The sequence below is a fragment of the Erithacus rubecula genome (assembly GCF_903797595.1).
Source record: "Erithacus rubecula genome assembly, chromosome: 1".
Lineage (NCBI taxonomy): Eukaryota > Metazoa > Chordata > Aves > Passeriformes > Muscicapidae > Erithacus > Erithacus rubecula.
In genome coordinates this window covers 4,552,778-4,577,567 of record NC_136658.1, presented here as the reverse complement: position 1 = coordinate 4,577,567, position 24,790 = coordinate 4,552,778, and the positions used below count along the sequence as shown (strand labels likewise).

Here is a 24,790-nt window from a genome sequence, read left to right as displayed (position 1 = left end):
TAGCAGAGAATGAGGAACTGCTCCTCATTTGCAAGCAGATGCTGCCAGTGCTCCTTTTGGGAGGAAGCTCTTCCTGCACTCTGCTGGCAGGATAACAACTGTGACAGACATTCACGTTCACATTCAGGGGCTAGCTGTGTGTCATGACAGGCTTCAAGAGACATATCCCTAATGCCCCTGCAACAGCAACGTGGTTCCCAGTCAAGCAGCCTCCAGCAATACCACCTTGGGCTGTGATCTTGTCAGGTTTCATAAGCTTAATCAGGCTCTGCTCTGTCTGGTGTACAGGGGTTTCACAGACAGGCTGGCTGCCTGTCCTACTGCTCCACACAGCATCCCTGAATGCTCAACAGCAGTGCTAACTCCTGGCAGGCAACAGGAGGACTCACATTTCACTCCTGTCAGCTTCAACCAGAAGATAGTAAAGGACAGGATGGGTGGCCCTGTGGGCATCAGCTCAGTGGACCAGTAATAGAGCTGGGACTGTGGAGCCTGGCTCCAGCCCATGACACTTTAGCAGTGATGGAAAGCACCTTCTAGCCCTGCAGTAAGATTTGAGGAGGGGAGGATTCTACAGTGGCTCCTGGGGGCACACGTGCCATCTAAAACATCTCATTAGTGCAAACTGTCCACAGCTATCCAGCTTAACTGAGCCCTAGCAGAGCATCCTGTGGCCTGAACACACCCCAGGAGCAGCCAAGTCCATCTTGTATAGTGATGCTGTGTGACAGGGCTGCCTGCAGAAACTCATCCCACTGGGGCAGCCCAGCACCCACAGCACCCTGAGCCAGCGCTGTGTTTTTCCAGCAACAGGCTCTACCAAGCCAAAAGCACAGCACTGCTGCCTAGCCCAGCGTGCCTCTGGTGTCCTGGTTCCCTCTGTCCCCTTCCCTCCATCCACATCAAACCCTCACCAAGAGCCTCTCTAAGCAGATGGGCTCTGAGGAGCCCAGTGTCCCCAAGGATGGGCACAGGACATGCTGCTCTGGCCACAGACAGCAGGGAGCTGAAATGATCTGAGACTGCTGGGCACTGTCTCACTCCCCACTGCTCATCAGTCCCTGTGACTCACAAAGTCACTTCAAAAGGAGCTCCTCAAAGCACCAGCACTGCCTCTGACATCCCAGTCACAAAGGGAGAGGAATAAAGGGTAGGAGGCAGCAGTGCAAAGGTAATTACTACATCCTGACAGCCCTGATGGAAGACAGCACTGAAACCCCCATTGTCTGCTCCAGAGTCAAAAGCCTGAGAGAGCATCCAGGGCACTCCAAGGACACATGGAAAGGGCAGGGGAAGAGCCCCCACAAAGCCCTGCAGAAGGAGGCCAGATGGAGAGGGACTCATGTCTCTGGAGTTCAGGGATCACCTCCAACTGCAGGAGGGAGCAGGGACACTCCTTCCACCCCAACCACAGTCCCTCTCTGGTCACCCCCATTTCAGCTCTCTCTGCTTCAGTACCTCCAAGATGCCAATCTGCACACCCCTCTGCTCTTAACAGCACAAAAAACTCCATCAAAGGTCTCACACCTGCCACTTCTACATTCCCTCCTCCTCTTGCCTTCCCCATGCTGCTGTTCCTGCTTTTCTTCCTGATCCCTGCCTTCCCTCCTCTCACATTTTGCTTTATTTTTAACCCCTTCACCTCCATCTCCTCAGCCCACTCACTATCTTCATTTGCTGTCCTTCACACTGTCCAGCCCTGGGATGACCACAACCTTCCCTTTCCCCAGAAAGGGAAGGGGTGCCAAAATCCCCTACCCCACAGCAGCCAAAGGGCTCCATCCTTGGCTGAGCTCACCCTGCACACCAGGACTCTGCCTGGAGGCAGGAACCCTTCATGCAAAGGATGCTTTTCCCTGCACCAGTCCTCTGGACATGCACTCATCTGGCTGCTGTACTTGAGAGGGGCTGTTTGGATGATGGGCAGTGCTCCTAATTCTGCAAAAGTGAGCAGCACCCTGAGAATTTTAGACTTTCTGTGCTGACAGGCACTGACCCCCACAAAAACAGTGCTTTTTGACCTGAGGCTGTGGAGAAGGCTTCCAAAATTGAGTGATAAAACTGAGATCACAAGTGTGTAGTTTGCATAGAAGTGCATAATACCACATGGCAGAAAACTTAGAATTTAAGGTTTTAGAACATAGTAATATATAGAAACCAAAATGGAAGTTTAAGGGCAGATGTTTCTTTCTTCCTCACCTTCTTCTTCACGGGTCTAAGTGACACTTCTGTAATTAAATAGAAAAGTCCACATTATGAGTCACAAGTGGTTAGTCATTAAGTTAAAAGTAAAAATAATTTAGGTGTCCATTTTTAATTGGATAGATTGGCCCTTAAAGGGCCTTGTAGAGAAAAAGATACATCTCCATTTTTAGCTTGTTAACTTCAAGTACTGTAGAACTCACTGTAATATAAATATGAATTGGTAAACATATCTAAGTCCAAACCAAAAATACCCTTTCTCGAACTTTTAATCCCAACTCTAGCACAAAAACCACAACACTTTACACCCACTTTCCCTTCCCCACAAGCAAACATTGCTGTGCCAGCACTCCCCCCTTCCAGCCACAATGCCAGGTGGGCCACCCGTGGGGCAGAACCATCACCTGCAGCTTTGCAAGGAGTCCTGTCTGTGGACAGGTGGCATCAGTACACCTGAGAGAGCTCAAAAGGTGACAACAGGCTGCCAGAGCACCTGTGGTCATCTGTGGCATGCTGATGCAATTTTTCAGAGGACAGGGAGACCAATATTAACCCTCTGATAAATAACTTTGGATCTCTTTGCTTCCATGCAGCAGCACAATGCCATAAAGAAAACTGATCCCTCTGTACTTTCTCACCCTCGGTATGTCTGGCATTATAAGTTACAATCAGGAAATGCTTTTGGTAAGAAATGGCTGTATAAAAATCCTGCTCTCTTGAATAGGCAGCTAAAAATGAAGGATGACAGGGTCTGAGAAAGTTAAGTGCTCAGAGCACATCGTGCCTAGCACAGAGGCATTCCTGCCCAGAAAACCCTGCCTGCCATGACACACTTCCCCAGGGCAGGCATCCCTAGCTCTACATTTCTTTGGAGAGCCCTAAATTATCATCTTAACTCTCAAGCAGCAAGGAATAAAGCCCTGAAGGGCGCAATATGTTGAAACACAATGTCAAGGAAGCAGAGCAGGGACACTGAAGGGCATCCAGCCCATTAGCACCGGCTCAGTCATCCACCATCCCTTAAGGCACAGGCTCATTCAGACTTCAATGGGGAGCAGAGCAGCCCCACCTCTTGCCTCCTCAGGGTAAAAATCGAGCTTCTCTCTGCATTCTAAAGCGCCTTTGTTCGGGTTTGCCCTGTTAGCTCTGGCTTTTCTTTGTAGGCTCTCCAGAAACATCTCTTGTTGATGGCAAGGGCAAGTGGGGCGGCTAATCCCCCTCCATTAGCATCCCCTGAAATACTCCAAGGACCGGGATGCTGCCGGGGTGCAGGTGGCCAGAAGGCGACTCTCACTGAGACAGCAGGACTTCTGTGCACACACATCCAGCCCCAGAGCCGTCTGCCATCAACAGAGCCTGCCAGAGGGGGGAAGAGGATAAACACACAGCCCACATGTGGCTCCAAAGGAGATTTTTCTCCTACAGGCACAGCTTTCCCAATGCCAAAGGTCGCCACTGCTCCTCTTTTCTGAAGGTGACACAAAACTGCTGCAGTGGGGGGAGCATGTTATGTGTAAAAACAGCTGAGCACCATCCCAGCAGGGCAGGGGGGTGGATGGGACACCCCCAGCCCCCCATGCTACTGGAGCTGCAGCAGCACAGCCCAATACCCCAGGGGGCAGACAGAAGGTTGACAGAAGCCATCCCTTCCTCATATGATGACCCAGCAGTGCCTGCAGCCCTCTCATGTTCCTTGCATCCCTCCTTCCCATTACACTTCCCATTTATAAACAGCTGTTTGGCAGTATTACTAATCAGTGCTGCATGGAATAATATTACGTTTCCCACCACATTACTATTTTATCTTCTACCCTCCCCACCTCCAGCTGCTGCTTTCCTTCCACCACCCCCAGCCTGGAAAGCAATAATACATTGTTTCATTTTATTCAGGCTCTAGTTCTCTGATAGCACAAACAATTTACTTACAAACCATGCAAAAAACAAAACAAAACAAAAAAAAAACCCCAAAAACCAGAAAGTGTTTTTTAATTAAATACTGTTAAACCCACTTGAAAAAAAATACTTGCCGAAGGACTATCAGCTGGAGACTGCTCTCTGACTTAAAATAATCCCACTGCACCCAGGGAAATCCTCTTAAACCTGTATCAGATAAAGATTGTAAAACTGTTAGAGGGCTAAACTGACAGGGCAGTCACAGAATCAAGATGGAAAATTTCTCTCCCCAACTTCCCCTTACCAAGGGGCAGCTCTGTCCCAGTGCAGGTCAGGTTTCCTTCTCAGCACATAAAGCAAATCCCTGCACCACCTGGAGGAATAGGCTGCCATGGGACTCCACAGCACCAAAAGATTGCCTTCCTTTCCCACCTCTCCTGTGGGTAGCAGAAGCAGGGCAGAGACCCTCCAGGGCTTTAAACCTGATGAAATCTAAAATCTCCTCATCTCCCTCTACCCCCAACCCTTCTCCCCCAGATGCTCAATAGCAGCATCTCTAATTGCAGATAAGGAGTCCAAATCATCAGAGCTAGAGGTGGGAAGCAGTAGGATTTCAAGTTTGGGGTTATCTTACTTGAGATGACAAAAAGGATCTGATGTAGATTGGTAATGCTGCTAGGAGATACTGGGCTTGCACTGGTCACCAGTTTGACTTTGTTTTGTAGTTTTTCAACAAGAAGATGTGCATCCTCACTACAGGGAGCACTTTGTGGCACAGGGCTGAGCAATGGGCACTGCACTCACCCTCTACTACATGGGCACTCCACTGTTCATCACCAGACCTACTTATTCTCCAAGAGAACTCAAGGAAAGCATCAGCATCCACAGCAGAAACAGCTGCCCCTGCCTCTCAGGGCAGCAGAGGAAGCAAGTCTGAGGGGCTGGAACTAAAGAACAAATAAAGCAATCCTCCAGGGAAAACAAATTTAAAAAAAAAAAAGAAAAAGAAAGAGGAGTGGGAAGAAGAGTAAGCACAGCAAAAACCTCCCCAGGGAGGCACAGCAGGAAAAACAGACGATGTGGAAGGCGAAGTTTTCGGTGGTGCAGAATCTCTCAGTGCTGCAGCTGGCTGCAGTGCTCCACTCTGAGAGTTCACTGAGCAATTGCCAAGGCAGGGATGGCTGCAGCCACGGGGACTGTGCTCCACTCTGAGAGTTCACTGAGCAATTGCCAAGGCAGGGACGGGTGCCATATGTTACCAGCTGCGCTCACAGTCGCCGCGTTCCCCGTTTAATGCTGAGAGACTCTTTGGAGGCACAGGAGCACAGGAACCTGCATGCTTTGTGCCTCTCCCCCACCCCTGTACTCCAAAAAGGCTGCCAGAAATGCCAGCAGGCAGTGCCACTGACACTGGGTCCCCATGCCAGGGAGCCACCAGGCTGTGCTGGCTGCTCAGACCCCAGCATTGGCAAGGAGAAAGAAGAAGAGATGGGTGTCCCTGAGCTCTCCTCCAGCCCCTAAAACACTGCCAAGTGCACAGGAGGCAGGAGGCAGGTGCCAGGCTCTGCCCATCCCACTTCACAGCCTGCTGGCTCCACCACCTGCTCACCCCACCCAGCCCAGCTCCTTCTGCCTCTCCTTTTGTGAGCAGCAGTTTCCTTTTTATCTTTCAGAGCTTCTCGTAGTTGTGCACATAGCGAAAAAGTAATCATTTGTCGGGGAGAAAAAAGGGTCTGGGACTGCCCAGACAACATTAGGAGGAAATGTTGAATTCAGGAAGGGAGATAGCATTAAACTGTTTTTGACACCAGACAACTTTTTGCCCCAGGATTGAACCTAGGATGCTGAGTAACCCACTGGTGGTAGAGCTGGTCTGCAAATGCACCAGGATTTCAGACTAAAGATTCTTCTATCCTTAAAAACCTCTGCATCCTTTATCTCTTCTCAGCACATTATGTCAATACACACAAACAGCCTATGCCACCAATCCCTCTTCTCAAGGGGACAGACTGAAAGGCATCCTATAAAACATGACAATCATGATTACCAAACACCTCGTTTTACCAGGAACTGGCAAAGCAAGTGGGAAGAGTCAGCAGGAGAAGCAAAAGGAAGACAGGTCTGAGCAAGGCTGTGTTTTCAACAATTCCTTTCAGGGCAGCAGAGGACCCCAAGCCTTGCAGCATCCTTGACATTGAGGAGGCCAAGGGCTCAGCAAAGAGCAAATGCCACATTCTCATCAATGAGAGGAGCCAGACTCGGCTCAAGAGCAGACTGGAGGGCACCACTCTGAGCCTTCAGAAAAGAGGCTTTTTCAGGAAAGACTGCTTTAGCTTTCAGAGATCATTTTAGCTGACTGTCCTGATGTTACCATTCAGGCTCAGCCCTGCACAGAAACCCAGCCAAGCAAAACACTGCAGCTCTTCACAGTCTGAAGGCAAGTCAGCATTCAGGATTCCATGCTGCCTTTCTGACAAGAAAGGGATGCAGAAAGAAGCAAGAGGGCTCATTTTAAAGACAAGACAAGATCTATGAGCAGGGGGCTGGGCAATTGCCTGAGGCTATATTAATTTACATTTTCAGAAATGCTTTTTAGAATGCATTTTTTTTCTTAAAACGCAAGAAAAATCGGTACAAGTGTACAGATATGTTCAAAAAGGACACATATTCTTACTGTAATTGTTCTCCACATGCTACCTAAATTTTAAAGAGTACCTCTGCCTCAAACCTTTTCCTATATGAGACAATATAGGAAAAAAATATAGGGAATGCAGTGATGTGTTCCAAATGTGTCTAATGCCAGGTTTTTCAGAAATGGGTAGGTGGATGGCATTAAAAAAGAGAAAGAATCAGTTCCTGAACTGAGAGCCCTTCCCACAAAGCATGTCATGCCACCAAGTTGCTTGTGGTTTTGAGGGACAGGGCAGAAAGGCGAGGGAGGGGAAGAAAAAACTGAAGAAAGAAACAAAAGAGTGGATACAATGGATTACCCATTTTTTACACATAGTCTGCCCACCATTTGTTCCATTTTTCCTGCACATTCAGAGGTACAGAAGTGATGCAATGTAATACAAGAATAAGAAAGTAAAAATCAGGCAAGCAATTCCAACAGGAAAGAATAGGGGATGGCATACTGAAAGAAATGAGGAATAACTGGAAGTGTTTAGCAGGAAAACATAATAACATGGGATGAGATAAAGACACACAATGTGAGGACATGCACAGAGCTCTGCCATAAGCCATCAGCTCTGACAAAAGAGTGGTTGGGGAAGCACAAGGAACAACCAGCCCATGGAATTCTCTGGCAGATTGAACATGACTAAAGCACAGGGTTCCCTGCCCACGGCACTGCGGATCACCAGCCCCCCAGTCTGGCAGTGCCCATCAGCCTCACAGCTCCTGCTGGGGGAAAACTGGGTGAGCTCAGGCAGCTACACTTTCAAGAGAGCAGAAATGACTAAGCAGGACAGGAGATGAATCCTATTCAGCATTATTACCAGGTAGAGCTGAAATATAAGCCTTTGTTTTTAACTCCCGCTATCTGAGGAGCTCAAAGCCCATCACAATTATTTAGCTTAGATTTTGTGAAAAGGCTTGTGTGCTATTATCCCTAATTTTACCAGCTGGAAAACAGTGAGGGAGATGGATTGTGCCATATCCAGGGACATGCAGCAAGTTGGCAGCATAACAGGGCTGAATGCCTGTAGCATCACAAACCAGGTGCAATTCCCCAGGCTGTGGCCACAGGAGCTGCCAGAGGTAAATAAGTTTATCCCTCTCCACTCCTCCCCCATTAACTGAAAAATACTTCCTTTCCATCCATAGCAGGAACAGAAAGAAAAAGCAGAGGAGCACAGGTCAATTTTTTGGTGAATGTCACTACAGAGAGAATTAGGCAAGTAAAGGAGGACAGTAAGAACAAAACACCCTGTGTCTAGTTGTAAAGGACCACCTATAAGAAGGCATTTGATTTTTTTTTTTAAATCCCTTTTTAATGTCAGCTAAAGGGTAATTTGAAAGTGAAGGACATTTTACTCCTCTGGGGAGCTAATTACTGCAACAAGCACAGCCCAAACAGGCAAAGATGAATGTAACTCACACAGCACAACACCAATCCTGCAGCTCACTTTGGTTCACTCACACAGCTTGGCCAGACAAGGCACACACGTTTCACAGAAGTAGCCAAGCCAAGGAGACAGACCAAGAAAGAGCATCTGTGCTTAGGATTTCCAAGTTCCACCTTCACACACCAGAGCAGAGCAATAGAGACAAACTCCTGCAACGCCACTAGAGAAACAAGAATAAGATAAAATATAAAAAAATGCCAGAAAAAAAAAAATATATAGTTTGGGGACTTAAAACAGGTGTTCTCACCTGGTTGAGATCATCAATGTTATGCCATTATTTAGCTCTGACCCTCCAAACTCTTTTATTTAATACCAACCCTCCAAAATGCAGCCTGACAGTGGTTCCTTTCTGCAATGCAGCCAAGTAGCTCATCACAGGACAGTTCAGGGTGGAAGGGACCTTGAGGGTCCATAGTGCAGCTACAGGATCAAGCAGGGTCAGCTATAAGGTCAGACAAGGCCACTCAGAGCTTGATCCTGTCAGGTCTTGAAAGCCTCCAGAGATGAAGCCTTTGCAACCTTTCAGGACAGGCTGAACTGCTTATTTCGATTTTTGCCCTGTTGTTGCTCATTTGCAAAAAGCCTGGTCTCCCCAGGCTGCTCATTCAGGTACAGTGACAAAACACTTTTCCCTGTCTCTCAGGTGAAGAAAAAGAAATAAAATGCAGCACAGAAAGAAGAGCCCCCAAAGACTTTTATCAAAACTGGTAGGTCCTTGTCTCTGAGATTGCCATCCCTCTCTTGGACACCTGCCTCAAGCAGAGCCACTTTCAGCCCTGTTGACAGCTGGAATAAACTAGCAGCCACTGAGGTCCATGAGCCCCACATGGAGAGAAGTGACTGCTCCAATCCAGGAGCACTCTGTGCTTCCCAAATTCAAACTGTGACATGACTTTCTCCTGCCTGCTACACACTCTTTCACTCTCACCAGAGGTTTTTCGTGGCAAGCCAAATAAAAGACACGCTTTCTTCTCTTGAGGGCTTGTCTGAGACACACACAGCTCCTTTCTTTCCAGTGCTAAGTGTCTGCCCTGCATAAATCTTTCTTCCACCTCCCATGCCACCAAAGCCTCTCAGACACACCTGTCTACATGTCCTGCCTGTCCCAGCCACAGGCTTGCAAGTGGCCACACAGTTACATGCCACAGCTGCAGGGCACAGAGGATCCTGAGACAAACTCCTCGAGGTATAATCTAAGTGTCCATGGAGTCAGTCCTGGTGTGCAGAGTGCCTTGGGCAGCTCAGCTTTAGGAGACAAGACCCCAGCATGCAGAGGCACAGCCAGTCCTGACCTCAGGCTCAGAGGCAGATGGCTCTTCACCCATCAGTGCCCTTGCCCACCACCACTCCCAAGCTGGGCATGGTGTAGCAACTCCACCACAATGGGGCTACCAGCCAAAAAACCACACAGAGCCCCTGGGAGCCAACACAGGTAATGCAGGACACAAGAGAACAGGGCAGGGACAAGGCACCAACCCACCCAGGCAGGATGAGACCAGTGAGAAATAGCAGAGAGCAAGAGTGTGACCAAGCTGGCAGCCACTGAATAGCTCCTAGCTAGCATAAAGCCTGTCTGCCCTCGGTGACTGCCCCCTGTGACCTAAGCCTGGCTGGAAGAAGGTCCTGGTGACCATCCCTGCACCACAGCATCGCCACCACCAGCTCCAGAGCAGCTCCTGCCCACTGCAAAGGCAGCTCTGTTTGAGTGCTCCTTGTTTCTCAAGTCTGCACTGACATTGCTCCTTCCCAGTCTGTGGGGACTGTGGTCCCTTCCCATCCAAACCCTTTTCATTTTTTTTGCTTTAACTTGTTTAGGATTGATGCTGTACAGCTGCCTCCCCCAAAATAAAGACTAAAAGAGCTGCCACCTCCTCAAGTGCTTTGAAACCTTTCCTCCTGCTCTATCACAACCTGTTTAAGAAAAACCTCAAAGCTGGATTTCTTCCCTCAAATCACTTACTCTGAAAAAGATCTCAACGTTTTTGGGAGCACAGATGAAAAAACACTGAGATAAAAGTCTGAAACTTCTGAAGAGGTTAGACCTGGGCCCCTTCACTGTTATCTAAGTAAGGGTACAGGCACACAAACAATTCATTGCAGAGACACAGTGGAGTACAAATTTGCAGTGACTCACACTCTTTGAAGGAACTGCCATGTGCTCAGTTCTACCCTGCAGCAAAACACAAGTTTACCATCAACAGGAGAAGCACAAACCAGCACCTCCATTTGCATAGCACTCCTGCAGCTTCACCAACTAAATTACTGGGCAGAAACCTCCTTTTCTCCCCATATTTCAAGAGTTAACAAGAGAGATAATTCCAATGACAACCTGGAAAATAATGTTGTCTTGTCAGTGTTGATGCTGTGCTTCTGGGGTGCTGCTTTCCTTCACCTGCAAATCCTTTACTGTCCTTAATTTCTTAAAAAAAATGAAGTGATAGCCCACATACTTAGCACAGCCAGCAACAAGAAGGACTCCAATACAACTGTGTCCCCAGATCCATGATTTAATCAGTCCAATTTCAATTTTGAAGCTCCTCTCTTCATTACTCTCAAGTGTCTTCCCAATTCAACCACAAAGTCAAAATTCCCACCAGATGCTCAGAAGCCTGATAAGGCAAGGCAAGTCTTCAGCCACTAGTGCCTAGGTGGAGTCTAACATGTAAGATCTCTCTTTAGTCAACATAGAGAACAATGCACTTAAACAAAGATGGATTACTCTCCAGATCTGTCCTTTTCTGTCTTCTGATGGCAGATATTGCCTGGACATCTACCTTAGGCAGTGAGTCTGCTGTCAAATGGGTGGCAGACAACTCATGAGGTCTTTCCAAAAAATCTTCCTGCCACCCTGAGTAAAAGAGCACGAACCAGCCTCAGCAATTTTGTGTCACCCTCAGGGAACTGAAGCCTGAAGGCAAACATCAGAGTTGCAGACTTTGTACATGGGCTAAACCTTTCTCATAAATCAATCACAAGGCCCTGGTTCCACAGCATCCTGAAGAGCTGAATCCCCTCTTTTCATTTCCCACCTCTCTCAGCACCTGAAACTCAGTCTGAGATGTCCTAAATTCTTCTCCTAATACATCTTGCAGCCCAGACATAACTCCATCCTTCCAAAGATGCAGTTCAGAGGGAGATGAGAAGAGGAGCAGTAAGATACAGAAAGGCTTGTTTTTGAACCAACTGAAGGAAATTGGAAGACTGGTGAAGAAGATTAAGCTTTGATACACATGCTTGCATGGCAAAAGGCCTTTGAACCACATGACTTCAATGAGATTAGCACTTGTGTTGCATGCCTAAATTCAGATAAGAGTTCCACAGAGTGCCTGGGGAGCACTTCTTACTCCAGGCCATCACAGACATCAAGTCCTCAAAGGGGTACTAGACTGTGGCCAAAGTCTCCGTGAAGGAAAAGGAATCTGGAGAGGTGACACTAATAATGGGAGAGGGACAGCCAGCCATGCTTGCTGTTCATGATGTGGAGAGAAGTGTGCTTTCAAGTCAAACTGGCATGTCTCTGAAGCTGACAAGATTATTTTTCAGCAGCCTCAGAGCCCTGGAGACACAGCCCTCAAGAATGCTCAGATGGCAGGAGCAGAACACATCCCAGCTGCTCTGCTGCAAGCTGGAACACCCTGGTGCAGACAGCAGCCCCATGTGCTGCTGTGCCAGGGTCCCATCCAGCTCCCCTGCCATTATGAAATGGGAGAAACTCCTCCTGCAGCTCTTCCCTCAAACCACAGGACAACAATTCCAAGGTCCCAGAGCAGCAAGCCTAAAATCAACACTGCTTCAAACCCATCCACTTCACACATAAGTGGAGAGAACAGAGATGCTAACAAACCTGTCTCCCTTCAGGCTGTGCTGCTGCCAGAAAAGAGCCACTCATTATATGAGTCAATTAAAAATTCATAACTGGATGAATGAAAAAAAAAAAAAAAAAGAAAAAGTTTGGTTATTTTTCTGAGAAAATGAAAAGAGTAACTCCTTTCTGTACCTCTTCTTGCACATTGTCTGCAGAAACAAATCCAGCCTGAAAACCCCCCAACTTATAGTTGAGAGCCAAAAGGGCACAAAGCCAGAAGGGACATGAGATCTGCCCAGCACTGTAGAGAAAAGCCCATTTCCCAAGAAGGATTTCAGGGTGCAAGTAAGTTGAAGTCAGCAGCACATCCCATAAATGGGAGGCAGAAGGAAGGCTCTTTCTAAGGGCCTGCTGCCTACAGGTCATTGCTGGGAGCACTCTGAAAAATTCAGTTTCTGTCAGAGTTTGGTTAACCCACAGAAGGGACCCTACGTAGATGCACATGTTCAAAATGCAAGTGACCCTAAGTAATTTCCAAAGTGAGTTTTCAGAAATTAATTATGTTAAACCAAATTAGGGCCCAAAATCCTAAGCACAAGCATCCATGAAGGGGCATAATGTGATTTAACTAATCCACTAAAAGTTACTTGAGATCAATTTTCTTCAGTGTCTCTGACACATGTAAGCCCCAAAGCCAATGTCCTCCAAGCACTGCTCCTGGGGGTCTACAGATCCCAAATCTTACTGGTTTGTAGCTGCGGAAATGGAAGGACAGAGCAAAAACAGATCAAGCCAGCTTTGGCTCCCCAGACTGATGGAGAGCAGTGGAGCCTCCCACTGCCCAGCCACTGGATGTGCTGACTGTGCTCAGCTCCAGCTCTTTGGCACAGCAACCCAGAATCCATCCAACCCCACCCTGCCCCCAGGCACGTTTTTTCACAGGGTGTTGGTTTCAAAGGGTTTCACTGCCCAAGGTGATTTAACAGCAGCAGCTCTGACTCAGTCTTGTTTAAACTGCAGTGGGAACTGCAAACCCGGACACCTAAAGCAAATTACAGAACTAGAAATTAAAAACAAAATAAAATACTCAGGCATCTACTCCCCCAACGACTCATGGACATCAGATGGCAAAAATGGCACTTAAATAAGCACTTACACCCATGCTGTGGAGCTGCACCTGGGAGAGTGGCTGGGCTGGCACCTCAGAAGGAAAGAGGCCAAGGCCATGCAAAGCTGGAGGCAAGAAGCTCAACCCAAAGGAAGGCTGTAGTGAATGAAATCATATCCTGGCTCCTTTCACACTGGATTTCTTGTGTCAACACAGCCTGAACCAGCAATACCACCATGGGCTGGATAATGTCAAAGTGGTTTCCAAGCTGCAGGCTCACAGACACCTCCTAAGGAAAGCAAGCCTGCTTGCTGTCTGTGGGTCTGAATTTGCTAGAGGGGTGTCTGTGTTGCAAAGGAGCTCTTCAGGGGTCTTTCAGCCAAAGACTTGGATGGAAGATACTGGACTGCTGTTAGCTAAGTTAGACACTTCAAATGCTGTTCTGAGATACAGAAAGCAAGCTGAAGCTTGAAAACCTCACATCTTCTAGAAAAAGAGGTGCCATGGAAATACTCCAGATTTTAAGTATGTGGTTTTGATTTTTCTAATGAAAAAAAAAAATCCCAAACCAGCTTCTCCACACTCATCTACAGACAGCTCAGTCTGCCCAGTGGTTGTTTCAGGATGCATTCAGCACTGCAGTGACAGTCTGAAGATGACCATCTCTCCTGTTCCCTTGTGTGTGCTGCTCATGACTACTCCTCTCATCCCTGCTCAGTTATTTCACCACCTTTGGCAAACAGCTGTCTTGTCTGTGACTTGTGCCACCTGACACAGGCTCCCTGCTCCTTTCCCTCTGTATAAATCAGTTCCACAAACCTCTTGCTTTCAGCCATGGCTTCAAACATTCCTCTGCCCAGCTGTGCTGCCTGGGGTCTCATTTCAGTAAAGAAAGCTTACCATTTCCTGCACTTCTACCTGTGATTTCTTGCAATCCATACCACTGTGCCACCTCCTCTCTGCTCCAGCTGTCCCTCACAGGATTTTCACCTGACAGCCTGAGCAGACCCCACTGCTCATCGGGGGATGTTGAAGTTGGAAAAAACAGAGGTCTTTCTGAGTTCCTCAGAGAGAAATCAGCAAGTTCCAGTGAAGGCTGAAAAACATAGTCCTAGATACTAGTGTTGAAAATAAGTTTCTGTAGAGACTCCAGGAACATAGTTTTAGACATAATAAAGCTATAGTAAGAATATTGCTTACATTTTTTACATAGAGCAAGATAGATGATATGTATAGTTTATATGTAACCTGGTGTGCTAAGAAACTAGAATTCTAAGAAGTTAAGAAGAAATGGTTCGAGTTCGTGTTTTTAGCTTGTTGGGTAATTTGTGTATAAGAATCTATGCACTGGGGAGAGATTCTCTCTTGCTTGCTCTTGCACTCTCTTTCTTCTCTCCCCTCACTGCTATCATTCCCACACAGAAGACGACAGGAGCTGCTGCAGCAACATCAGCTTCTTGGGACCTCGACAGGAGCAGCATCTAATCGGGATTTCACTTCTATTTAGGACTCTATGCTGAAAACCATTAGCACAGACTTTTAACTCATCCTCAGGACCAGGTCTCATGAATTCCCAGGGAAGTCTGAATCCACCAGGATGGTGCCAGCAGGTGCAGGAGCAGTTGCTCCAGGTTGCTATAGGTTCACATCATGTCTTTGAGTGCTGGGAACTCCCTGGTGTTTATATTCTTTAGCTCACTTTTCATCTCATTTTGTGTTCCTGTTTGTCTGTAAACACACAAGCTTGTCATGCACGTTTACTTTTCACTGCCAGGGTAAATCTCTCATACCAGCCCTGCACAAACACCTCTCCTTCTCTTCCACGCTTCCCTCCTCTTCTGTTAGTTGCGACTCTGCCTCTCGAGACAGAAGCGCTTTCACAATAAACAACTTTACAACAACTAACAACTGCTCGGTTCTTTAAAAACAACAACAGGACAGGGGTGTTCAGGGCGGGCCAGCTTACCCACGAGGTCCATCTTGGCGCTGTAGCTGCCGAAGTAGCGCTGGTCGGTGCTGGGCGTGTGGCACTCGTACTGGCCGGCGTCGCGCTCCTGCAGCTCGCTGATGTGCAGCAGCACGGCGTCCCCCTGCAGCCGCTCCACGAAGATGCCGCGGCCGCGCACGCGCTGCGTGTAGATGGCGTAGGGGAACGAGGGGTCCACGGTGCTGACGATCTGCACCTCCCGCTCGGGGGCCGAGGGCAGGTAGATGGACCACTGGAAGTTCTGCTCGGCCGGGCCCTGGTAGCCGCTCACCTTGCACCACAGGGTGACGTGGGAGCCCTCGGTGCGGTACAGGGGGCCCTGCTGCACCGTCACCTGCCGCTGGGCCAGCGCCACGCCTGTGGGAGGAGAGCAGCCCGGTGTTACTGACCAGCAGCAATCCCCACACATACAGCCCGGGTATATCCTCGCCCTTCCGCGGCCACGCTGGACAAAGAGAGTCCTCACACCCCATTTTACAGCTGGCACATCACATGGCAGAATTCTTGCTGACACAATGGAAGTGGTTAAAAACACACTTTACCCTTTGAGGTAACATAAACCCCTTGTCTGGAAGCGGTAAGAACCCAGGTGTGAAAGGGCAATGCCCCACAAATCAGAAACTGAAGGTGACAGGTCTTTGTTTTCAGTACTTTTACTTTCCAACTCTAATCACCCATGTGCAAGCCAGGGGCTACACTCCCTCTCCTTTGGTTGCTGGACCATCCAAGTCCAATGCCCCAGGCACTCGTCCTCCATCAGCAAACCTGCCAGAGGCTTCACCTGGTACAAAATCCCATTCTTTCTCCCCAGACCCAGCACACTTTCTCCATTCCCTCTAATGCTTGTAAAAGCACACAGAGAAATATCAGGTTTCCCGCACTGCCTTCCCAAGTCTATCTGAAACATATTTTGTTTAGTACATAACAAACCCAATTAAAGCTAACAGAGGGAGAGGGCACATTACACTAAAGCTCAGTGGCTGCTGAAGTCAGAGCCCAGTGCCGTGTACACACACAAACGTGTGCAGCACAAAACAAAGGCAGCCCCGCAGCACGGCCATCCGCTGGATTTTTACACAGATTATGGATGGCTGGCCCTTGGGCTCATGGCACATTACCAGCACAGCCCTCCAGGGGCCGGATAAATTACAGCCATCTATCTTGTTTGTTGCTGCATCAAAGGCTCGAGGTCTGGAGACCACGGTGGGTGTTCATCGGTTATTGAGTTACCAGCAGCATGCACACATGGCAAGGCCAATCACCCTGGCTTCTGTGACTGCTTGCTTGCCATCAGAAAACAGCAATAAGCCGATTTAAAGCAGGTCCTGCATAATCACGTTTGCAAATTTCATCCTCTCTGTGCGTGTGTACGTTGGGGGCTTCCCTCTCTCTCTAATTTTCAATAATAATGCTCGAGTCCAGAGAAAAAATTCAGCTTTCAAAAACTGGCATCCTGCAGGTGAAGAGGCAGCCTTGAAGCTGGGGTTTATTGATTCAATCCTGCCCTCTGAACATCGATGTCCAGAAACGAAGTTTTTCTCCACAGCCAGCCTGGACTGGAGCCAGGAGAGATGGTTCTTAGCAGCTTAAAACAAATTGTGAAAAATGGGTTCAGCACATCCATCAGGGCATGCAGCTGAACAGATGGAGTGCAATTCAAACTATTAACTTGGGCTCAGCTTGCTGCTGCTCCAAATTATGTTTCTTTTTACTCTTTATGAAATAATGTGATTTAAGGGGAGGACGGGGAAAGCTAGTACATTTGAAACAAACAGGGAGAGGAAAAACAGAGGCAAATACTCCCCCACTGTTTGCTGTACCAATCTCTTCATCCTGAGGAAAGATACTGCTAGAGACAACTCACACATCTAAGGTGCAGACAGCCTCTTCTCTCACCCCACAAAAGCCAAAGGACAAAGCAAATACTACAGCCTTTGAAATGAACTGTTTTGAAAGCAGCAGGAAGGACAAGATCTTTATTACACACCTAAAGACAGCTCATAATCCAATTTCTGTATGCACATGTAGCCTTGCTACAGCACATACATATCCCACCTGCAATGACAATTAAAATTGCACCACAAGGCAAATATGCAATGGTAGGAATTAAAAGTTCCACACAGAACACTCAATCAGGTATTTCTCAGCTAAGGGCACAACTTTGTTTATCAGGCTTTTAACACGGTGCTGGATTTTTACATAGGAGTTTTCCAGCTTTAAAATATCATTTTATCAGGGATGGGTATCGGACTTTCCAAAGCTCACTGGAAGGCCACAACCCCAGGGATCCACAACTGAACAGACCCACTTTCTACATTCCTCCTCCTCTATTTCCCCTTGCCCTGGATTGCTGCACCTTCCTAAAGCAGCCAAAAGTAGAGAGAGTTGAGAGCCAAAGAGCTCCTGCTTCCCGTCCTGGCTCCAGCTGCCTAAGAAGCCAAGGGACAGAAGACAGTGCAGAAAAAGTCCTGCCCAGCTCTAGTATGGATAGAGGACAAAGCAGTCAGGCTTTTGCTACAACTTGCAGCAGGTTGCTGTCCCAGAGGTGAGACTCAAAGGCTCAGAAATTGGATGAACAGGCTGGATCTTCAGAGAGCAGCACATCCTCAGTGCTGTTCCCTGTGCCTGGCTGCAAACTCCTGCTCCAACACAATATTGCTTCTCAATACTTTAAAAAAATCCCAAATAGCAGAAGCACAAATACTTCTCCAAAACTATTCTAATCAAGAAAGGAAAGAAGAAAAACAATCAGCCTGAGGCAGACATTCACCAGTACACGATGTGCTCAGTTACCTCTTGCATGATGTTTGGTACTTTGCAAGCTCTGGGAATTGCTATGTACATCACACAGGGTATTAAGAAGAGAACTGCATTTCTTAGTGAGCAAGTGCTCTGATTAACAAAAATACCATGCCTGAGATCCCATTTAAACTCTTATCATTCCCTCTTGAAGTGAGAGAAGAGCTCACTACAGGAGGAGCTGTGTGCTCCACACCTTCCCTAGGACACCCAGGAGACAGTGATGGTGGCACTTGGCTGGTACTGCACTGGCACAGCTGGCTTTTAATTGCAAATCCAATATAATTTACTGACAACACAAGGGCTGATAGGGAGGAGGTAGCAAGCCAAGTGCTACTTTAAAATTAATAAGAAATTACAGGTTTGTGCATCTGTATTTTTCCAAAAGACAGCAAATCCCATGTGATAGGGAGGAAGCCATTCCCTGATCCTTATCCCCTAGGGATCAGGGCTATTGTTGCCAGCTTTTTGAGCTAGGAGCAAGCCAAACAACAGCCAGGCAGCTCTCAGCTGGCCCTGGGGTGCAGGGGGATAATAACAGTGGAAAAATGGGACAGTGAAGGCAGGTGATTAGACTGAAGCAGCAAGAGACAGTGCAGGACACAGGAACCTCAGTTCCTGCACCTTCCCTATGCTGGCTCACCCAGCAGAGCCACTGCAAATATCACAGGAAACAGCTCTGGAAAGCAGGGGAAAGGCAAGAGAAAAATGCTATGTCAGTCTCCCTTGTCACATCACAGCCAGGATTTCAATGCCTCTCCAAGGAAGAAAGGAGCAAGAAAGGAGCATCAAGCATCCCTGCCAGCCAGGCATCTCCCCCAGCAGTGCTGCAGCTCAGCTTCTGAGTACACTGTGTCTGTAAAACCCTCACAGCAACCTCAGATGATTTTGGCAGGATCTGACCTTTCCACAGAGACACGCTGAGCTCAGGTTTTCCACGTGCAACTGGTCATTTCAGGTGTCTGATCTGAAGTACTTTGAAGATGCCCCATTTCAGAAAGTGACAAACATTTGGCCTCTGGGAAGGAGGTGGACACCTTCAGGTCCCCTTCAAAAGAATAGGCATGCAAAATTTTAGCTGAGAACATTGACTCAAGGCTTATTGCAAGGGACAGGTGGGTGTAATAAAAGGATGCCTGAGCACACAGAAACTCTGCCACAGCATTGACAGATCAAAAGAATAAATAAAAACTCATGACAGAATGATGTAGGGCCTCTTGCACAAATATTCTCCCATCTCAGACCATATGGGTTATGTCTGCACCACATCCAAAAGCACTGCAGCAGTTGCACCAAGTTGTCTTAGATATCAATAATCACTGCCAGTAGTCATTTAATCTGAAAGATTGAAACTTGAGCTCTTATGAGTATTATCCTGGGTCTCTAATCACTAGACAGCAACTAAAAAAGTCTTGATATAGATATCTCCTTGGTATAGGTATCTTCTATAAGCACCAGGGCTAACAGTGCTGAACACCAAATGGATTACATAGTTTGAGGGGATATTTTTACCCCTGCAGCTTTACAGCAGCTTTCCTTCACTGAGAAGCTCTAAAGTAGTATTTGTCAATAATTGAAAATACTAATCTAAAATTTTCTTCAAAAATTTGTGCCTTTGACTAAAGTTATTTGACAGAAAACATTTCCAAGGAGATCCTTCTTCCTTTCAGAAATACACAGCACACATCTGGGTTTTGTTGTTGTTGCTATTGTTTGTTCAACTTACAGGGACTCCTGAGAAAGTGTCAAGAGAAGAGCAACAAGGATGATAAACACTAGGGAACGGCTGCTCTGTCAGAAATAATGGAGTCTGGAGGAAAAAAAAAAAGGTGACTTGCAGGGGATCTGGTAAAGATTTTTCTCAAATACATATACAATGGCAAGGATGGTCAAGAATTTGACTGTTTACCATGTTTTCTAGTTTAAAAACCAAGGGCCATCAACCAAAACTGGTCAGATTCAGGTTTATAACAAGTGAGTCAGTTTTTGCAGCTGCACACAGCAGCCCTGTGGATGCCCTTGTGGGATACACTGGGTATGGAAAAAGTTTACCTGGGTCAAAATACAGGTGGGACAAGCACATCAAAGACGGCTACTAAACAGGTAAACCACATCAGGTTCCTTGTAAGGCTCCCAAAACAAGCTACAATTGCACAGCAACCTGCCCACAGCTTTTTGAGGCATGAGGAAGGTGCAGGATTTACTCTGAACTGGCACAGCTGCCCTTGTGCCCCTTCACAACTCATTTCATTGCAGACTGTGCTCTTCAACAAGGTGGGGCACACCTGATCTGCAGACTGTGCCTTGGTTATACAGAAGCTAAAAAAGGTACAATTTCAGCTTCTTCTCTAAGAGCATGGCTATTTCTGCTCTGAACAACCAAACTGGTTCCCTCAAAACATCCTTAGAACTGCCATGGGGAAGGGTGCATAAATCCTACTTGGCTATGACAAATTAGCATCTGTGGCAGACCACAGGACCTGGCAGAAAGCCCCCAGTAATGAAGACAATTCAGACATAAGTGCTGAAGGGCAGTTATGCTGAAGCATCTAATTCTCAGCTTCAGAGATGCTCTGGGCAAGCTCAACCCGAGAGCAGGTGCAAGTTCTCCACAGGCTGTGGCCACTGCTGCCCTCCTGCAGGAGCCCAGGCTGACCACCCAGCTGGCCACTGCTCCAGTGGATGGGATGGTGCTGGACACTCTGCCCCACCAGGCAACACCAAAACAATCTTTTAGCTACACACACCTGCTATTCTGTGAAGTCTCATGTTAAGGCACACAACCAAAATTAGGTTTGAGCTTAATTTTTGCATAAATGAGTCACAGCAGGAACAATCTCCATACACTGCAACCTGCAGCCAGATGGAAAAAGAAACAATGCTATCAGAAGAAAACATGTGGTAAGCCCCTACCATTCCCTCAATACAGTAAAGCCTCATTCTGGGGAAATTGAGTGTTTTCTTGGTGTATTTTTTTCTCATGCCAAGAGAGCTCAGTGTACTGAAAGGCCAGCTGGACCCACCCACAGAACAACTCTGTCCCTACCCTCCACCCTTCTGCTTTAAGGTTTAAATGGTGCAACCAAAGGATGCCTGATCCCCTATCCTCCTCCACTCCTGCCACCATGCCACCACTCCCAGCACCTTTTCCTAAACCAACTCATAAAGCTTTTCATTCCTCATTCAAATTCTTCCCACTGCTGAGCCAACTAAGGATGGCTAAGTGGCGAGGTCAGCCAGGAGCAATTTATACAATAATTGGTATGGAAATACCAGAATCAGAGGGGAAATATCAAAGCTTGGGCAAACTAGACAGGAGCTGCCAATGAAGCTCTTTGTTCTTCCAACACCACTGCCTTCCCTCGTCTCTGCTCTGTCTCACAGCCGCTCGCTTCCATGGCAGATGTTTACTGTCTTTTAAGAGAAATGTTTTCAATAAATATGAAAGAGATGACATTTCTTTTAATCACCATAGATTGTGGTGGCCTGTGACTAGCTTCCCAAGTTCTGTCTGTAAAAGAGGTCTTGTACCTCTGCTATAATTATGCATCCAGCCAGACGTCCAACCCCCTCGCCAAGATCAGAGCCATTTTACATCCTTTGGTTCTTCTCAGATCTGGCCCTTACATTGACAGAAGACTTCCTTATTTTCCCCAGGATAGCATTGGTATTCTGCAGATGCACAGTGTGAAATGTGATCTGCCCTTGTGATTTCTTCCCTCCCCCCTTTTTTAAGCAAACCACATCCTATATGGATGTCACATTCCTCTAACTGCTCCTTCCCTGTTCTACAATTAGGCATGTTAAAATATGCTAGTTTTAACAGCACCTCAGAATAGCATATTCTTGAGCCACAGATCAAGGTTGTTGTATTACAACAACCTTTAAACTTTTAAAAATGCTGAAAGGATGAAATAATAATTCATTATCTACACTGGGCATTGCAAAGACAAGAAGCAATAGGCTTGGATTTGAAAATCAGAGATTCAGACTGGTCATAGGAGCAACATAAATGCTCCATTTCCCAGAAGCTAGGAAAGTGAGGCACTAGATAGACTGCTCTGTGAGACTGAGGCTTGTCACACTACAGCTTCCTCTAATAGACACTCACTTTCTGGGAGGATACCATAAGGCAGAGATGAACCTGCCCCAGGGGATGCACGACACAAGATCGCCCTGCTCTTACAGTTCTATCATTCTCAATCATCCCACCAGAAAGTATATTTAAAGTTACTTTGCTGCACAGAAGCCTGAAACTGCTCTTTAATCCAGTACAGCTTTGCTTTGAAAAGTCAAAGTACTCAGCATCCAGAAGCCAGCCAAACACTCCTGTGGTCAGAACAAAGAGCAATGCCCATAACAGCCAAAGGAAGCAGGATGGCTGGGCAGTCCTGCACACAGATCCCCGAGCTCTGCAGCTCATGCAGCTCTGCCTCCTTACTTCACAGGGCTTTGAAGCACTTGGGGGCAACAAGATGTACCTGTAAAAGGAAACAACACATGCTGGTGCACCAGGGACAGACTGAGCTGGCTGCCCTGCTTGCTCAGACTCATAACAGTAAACGACTGCTGGGGACCCAAATATCTTTGTGCAACACACCTACTGCTTATTGCAGTTTTATTATTTTCCTGCAAAGATGCTGAGAAAAAAAGAATCCCTTTTAACCTGCAATCCCTGTATTCACCAAAGTTTTGATTAATCCCACAGAATGCCAGCTCTTTTCTGTACCTAAGGTAGAGCTTGTCCTGTGAATCATTTAATCAACTATTTCTCTTCCTCCAAGGTCAGCACACGACCTTTGCAGCCCTTTTCCATCTCCTAGATCAGCATGTTCTTCACACACAGTACCATCCTTACCCTTATCATTATGGGAAGAACATGCAAGCAGAAGCTCCCTGGCAGATTCTGCTTATATTGGGAGTATGCAGGCAGGAAGTGTTGGATTGCCCACGCAGAAATTCTAACTTGTGCCTTATCCTTAGGAGTTTCTGCTTCCTCACAGCCCACTGAATACATGCCCCAGTGACTTGTATCACTGCTGCTGGTTCCAGGTCTGGTTAAGCACTACAGTACAAAGCAGCATTTACAGTGGTCTGTAACAGTGGCCCAAGGCAATGCCTACTTTTATATTTCCCAATGAAAAGCAGTGATGGCTTCATTAGTACATCCCCAACCTGAGTTTTGAAGCTGTCACCACATGTACTCCCTGTAAGATTTAGTGCAGACCTGCACAAAAAGTGAAGTCTCCTTAGATTCCTATGTGTGCTTTTTGTTCTATTCTTGTAGCTCTTAAAATACATGTAAGGATACACCATTTACTCTGGTGTCTCTAGCACTGCTCCCAGACCTCTAAAGATTCAGCATTGCCATTTTAGTGCCAGTGCTATGAAGCATCAACACTATGAAGCATTTTGGACTGCTGAACTCTTGGCTGGTATGTGCTCTCAGCCTATCAAGAGGAGGGGGTGAAATGAAATTGCTTTGAGCATCAAAGCTAGGCAGGAAATTTCTGACATAGTTCATTATGCCCTCCAGCCCCTGTATTTCTTTTTATTATCCTTCTTTAGTCTTCAAGTGCTACACATTCAACGTCCAGGGTCACTCGAAGAATTGTCAAACATTATTCCCTGTGCTATCACTCACTCTCAGACAATAAGAAACTTCATTTTGTTTCACAGTCAATAACGTTTTAATGTCACTTCTTTTTTTTGCTTTTCCTGCATGCTCTGAGATCCCTTCCAATATTAAAAAACAGAATGTCCCTATTTTTGCTGCAATTCACCTCGTAATATCCAGATGCTTAAATACTCTCCCATGAGAAAAGAGTGTGGAGTCCCAAATCTCACCTTCACATTATCCTTGCCAAAAGGAAACAGCATTTTCTACCCAGGTATTCATTAAAGGAATTCCCCCTCTTTCATGAGATCTCTTAAAATACTTCTGATGCATGGAGAGCTTCGTTTCTTACCTTCCCTCAAATTTATTTTTCCTAATGAAAAACAAAGCTTCTTGTCCTCTTTATTTAAAACACAGGAAGGACAGACACACAAGTGCCTCCCTCCATCTCCAAAGAGAAACACCAGGCCCATCTTTCCATACTCCTTGAAGTTGCTTATTTGGTTTCCTGCCCTTCCCCTTGCTCCAAGTGACTCCAGATTTTCCCTTACTTTGGCAAGGATGACACTCAGGAGTTCAGCACTCATATTTTTCTCTGTAACCTTTACTAGCATCTTTGTTCTTCCATGCAGGGACAGAGCATCCCCTTTTCAACCTCTAAACTGGAAGCCTTAGGCAGCCATTTATTAATTGCTTAACCCTGAATTGATTACCTTCTAGAGAGAGAAATTTAACAACAATCTGGTCAATATTGACAGGCTGGAAGAGCTGATGACAAACTGCCCTGCTGCACATTTCTTCCTACCTCCAGCAACTCCAGCTGCATCCTTAAGCACAGGTTCTGCACCTGCTCCCCACCTTCTCTGGAGCACACAGCTCTGTAGAAACAACACTAAAAAAATTCCTAAAATGCAGTATCTTGAAAAGAATGCAGCTGGGGCAATCTCTCCCTCTTCCTTCTGGCTTGCTAAAGAAACATTTGTGCCCCTCAGCCATGACCATTAGCACGAGAGAACATTCAATTTGCAAGGCAAAGCTGCCATCTTGTACTTCTTCAGCAGAAAGTGCATTTAGGTAAACAGCAAATTGACTTATCCCCAAAGTCAAGTGTACTGGCTAAAAGCATGCATTTCTCCAAGATAGTTTTCCCACCCCACCATAAAGGATCACAGGAATATGAAGTATAGCCATATAGCAGCAGTTGGTTTCCATTTCCTCCCCACAAATCCATCTGGATTCTTCCCTGTTCACT

At 46.8% G+C, this 24,790-nt stretch overlaps 1 protein-coding gene across 3 annotated transcripts in view; it reads right to left on the bottom strand.

Moving 5' to 3' along the window:
- IGSF3 (immunoglobulin superfamily member 3) overlaps positions 1-24,790 on the bottom strand; it is a 202,426-nt gene that overhangs the window by 50,060 nt on the left and 127,576 nt on the right. For all 3 annotated transcript variants that reach the window (XM_079308509.1, XM_079308511.1, XM_079308510.1), the window contains exon 2: positions 15,102-15,479. In XM_079308509.1, coding sequence (XP_079164635.1) covers positions 15,102-15,479 — 378 coding nt within the window. The remainder of the gene's footprint in view (positions 1-15,101; positions 15,480-24,790) is intronic.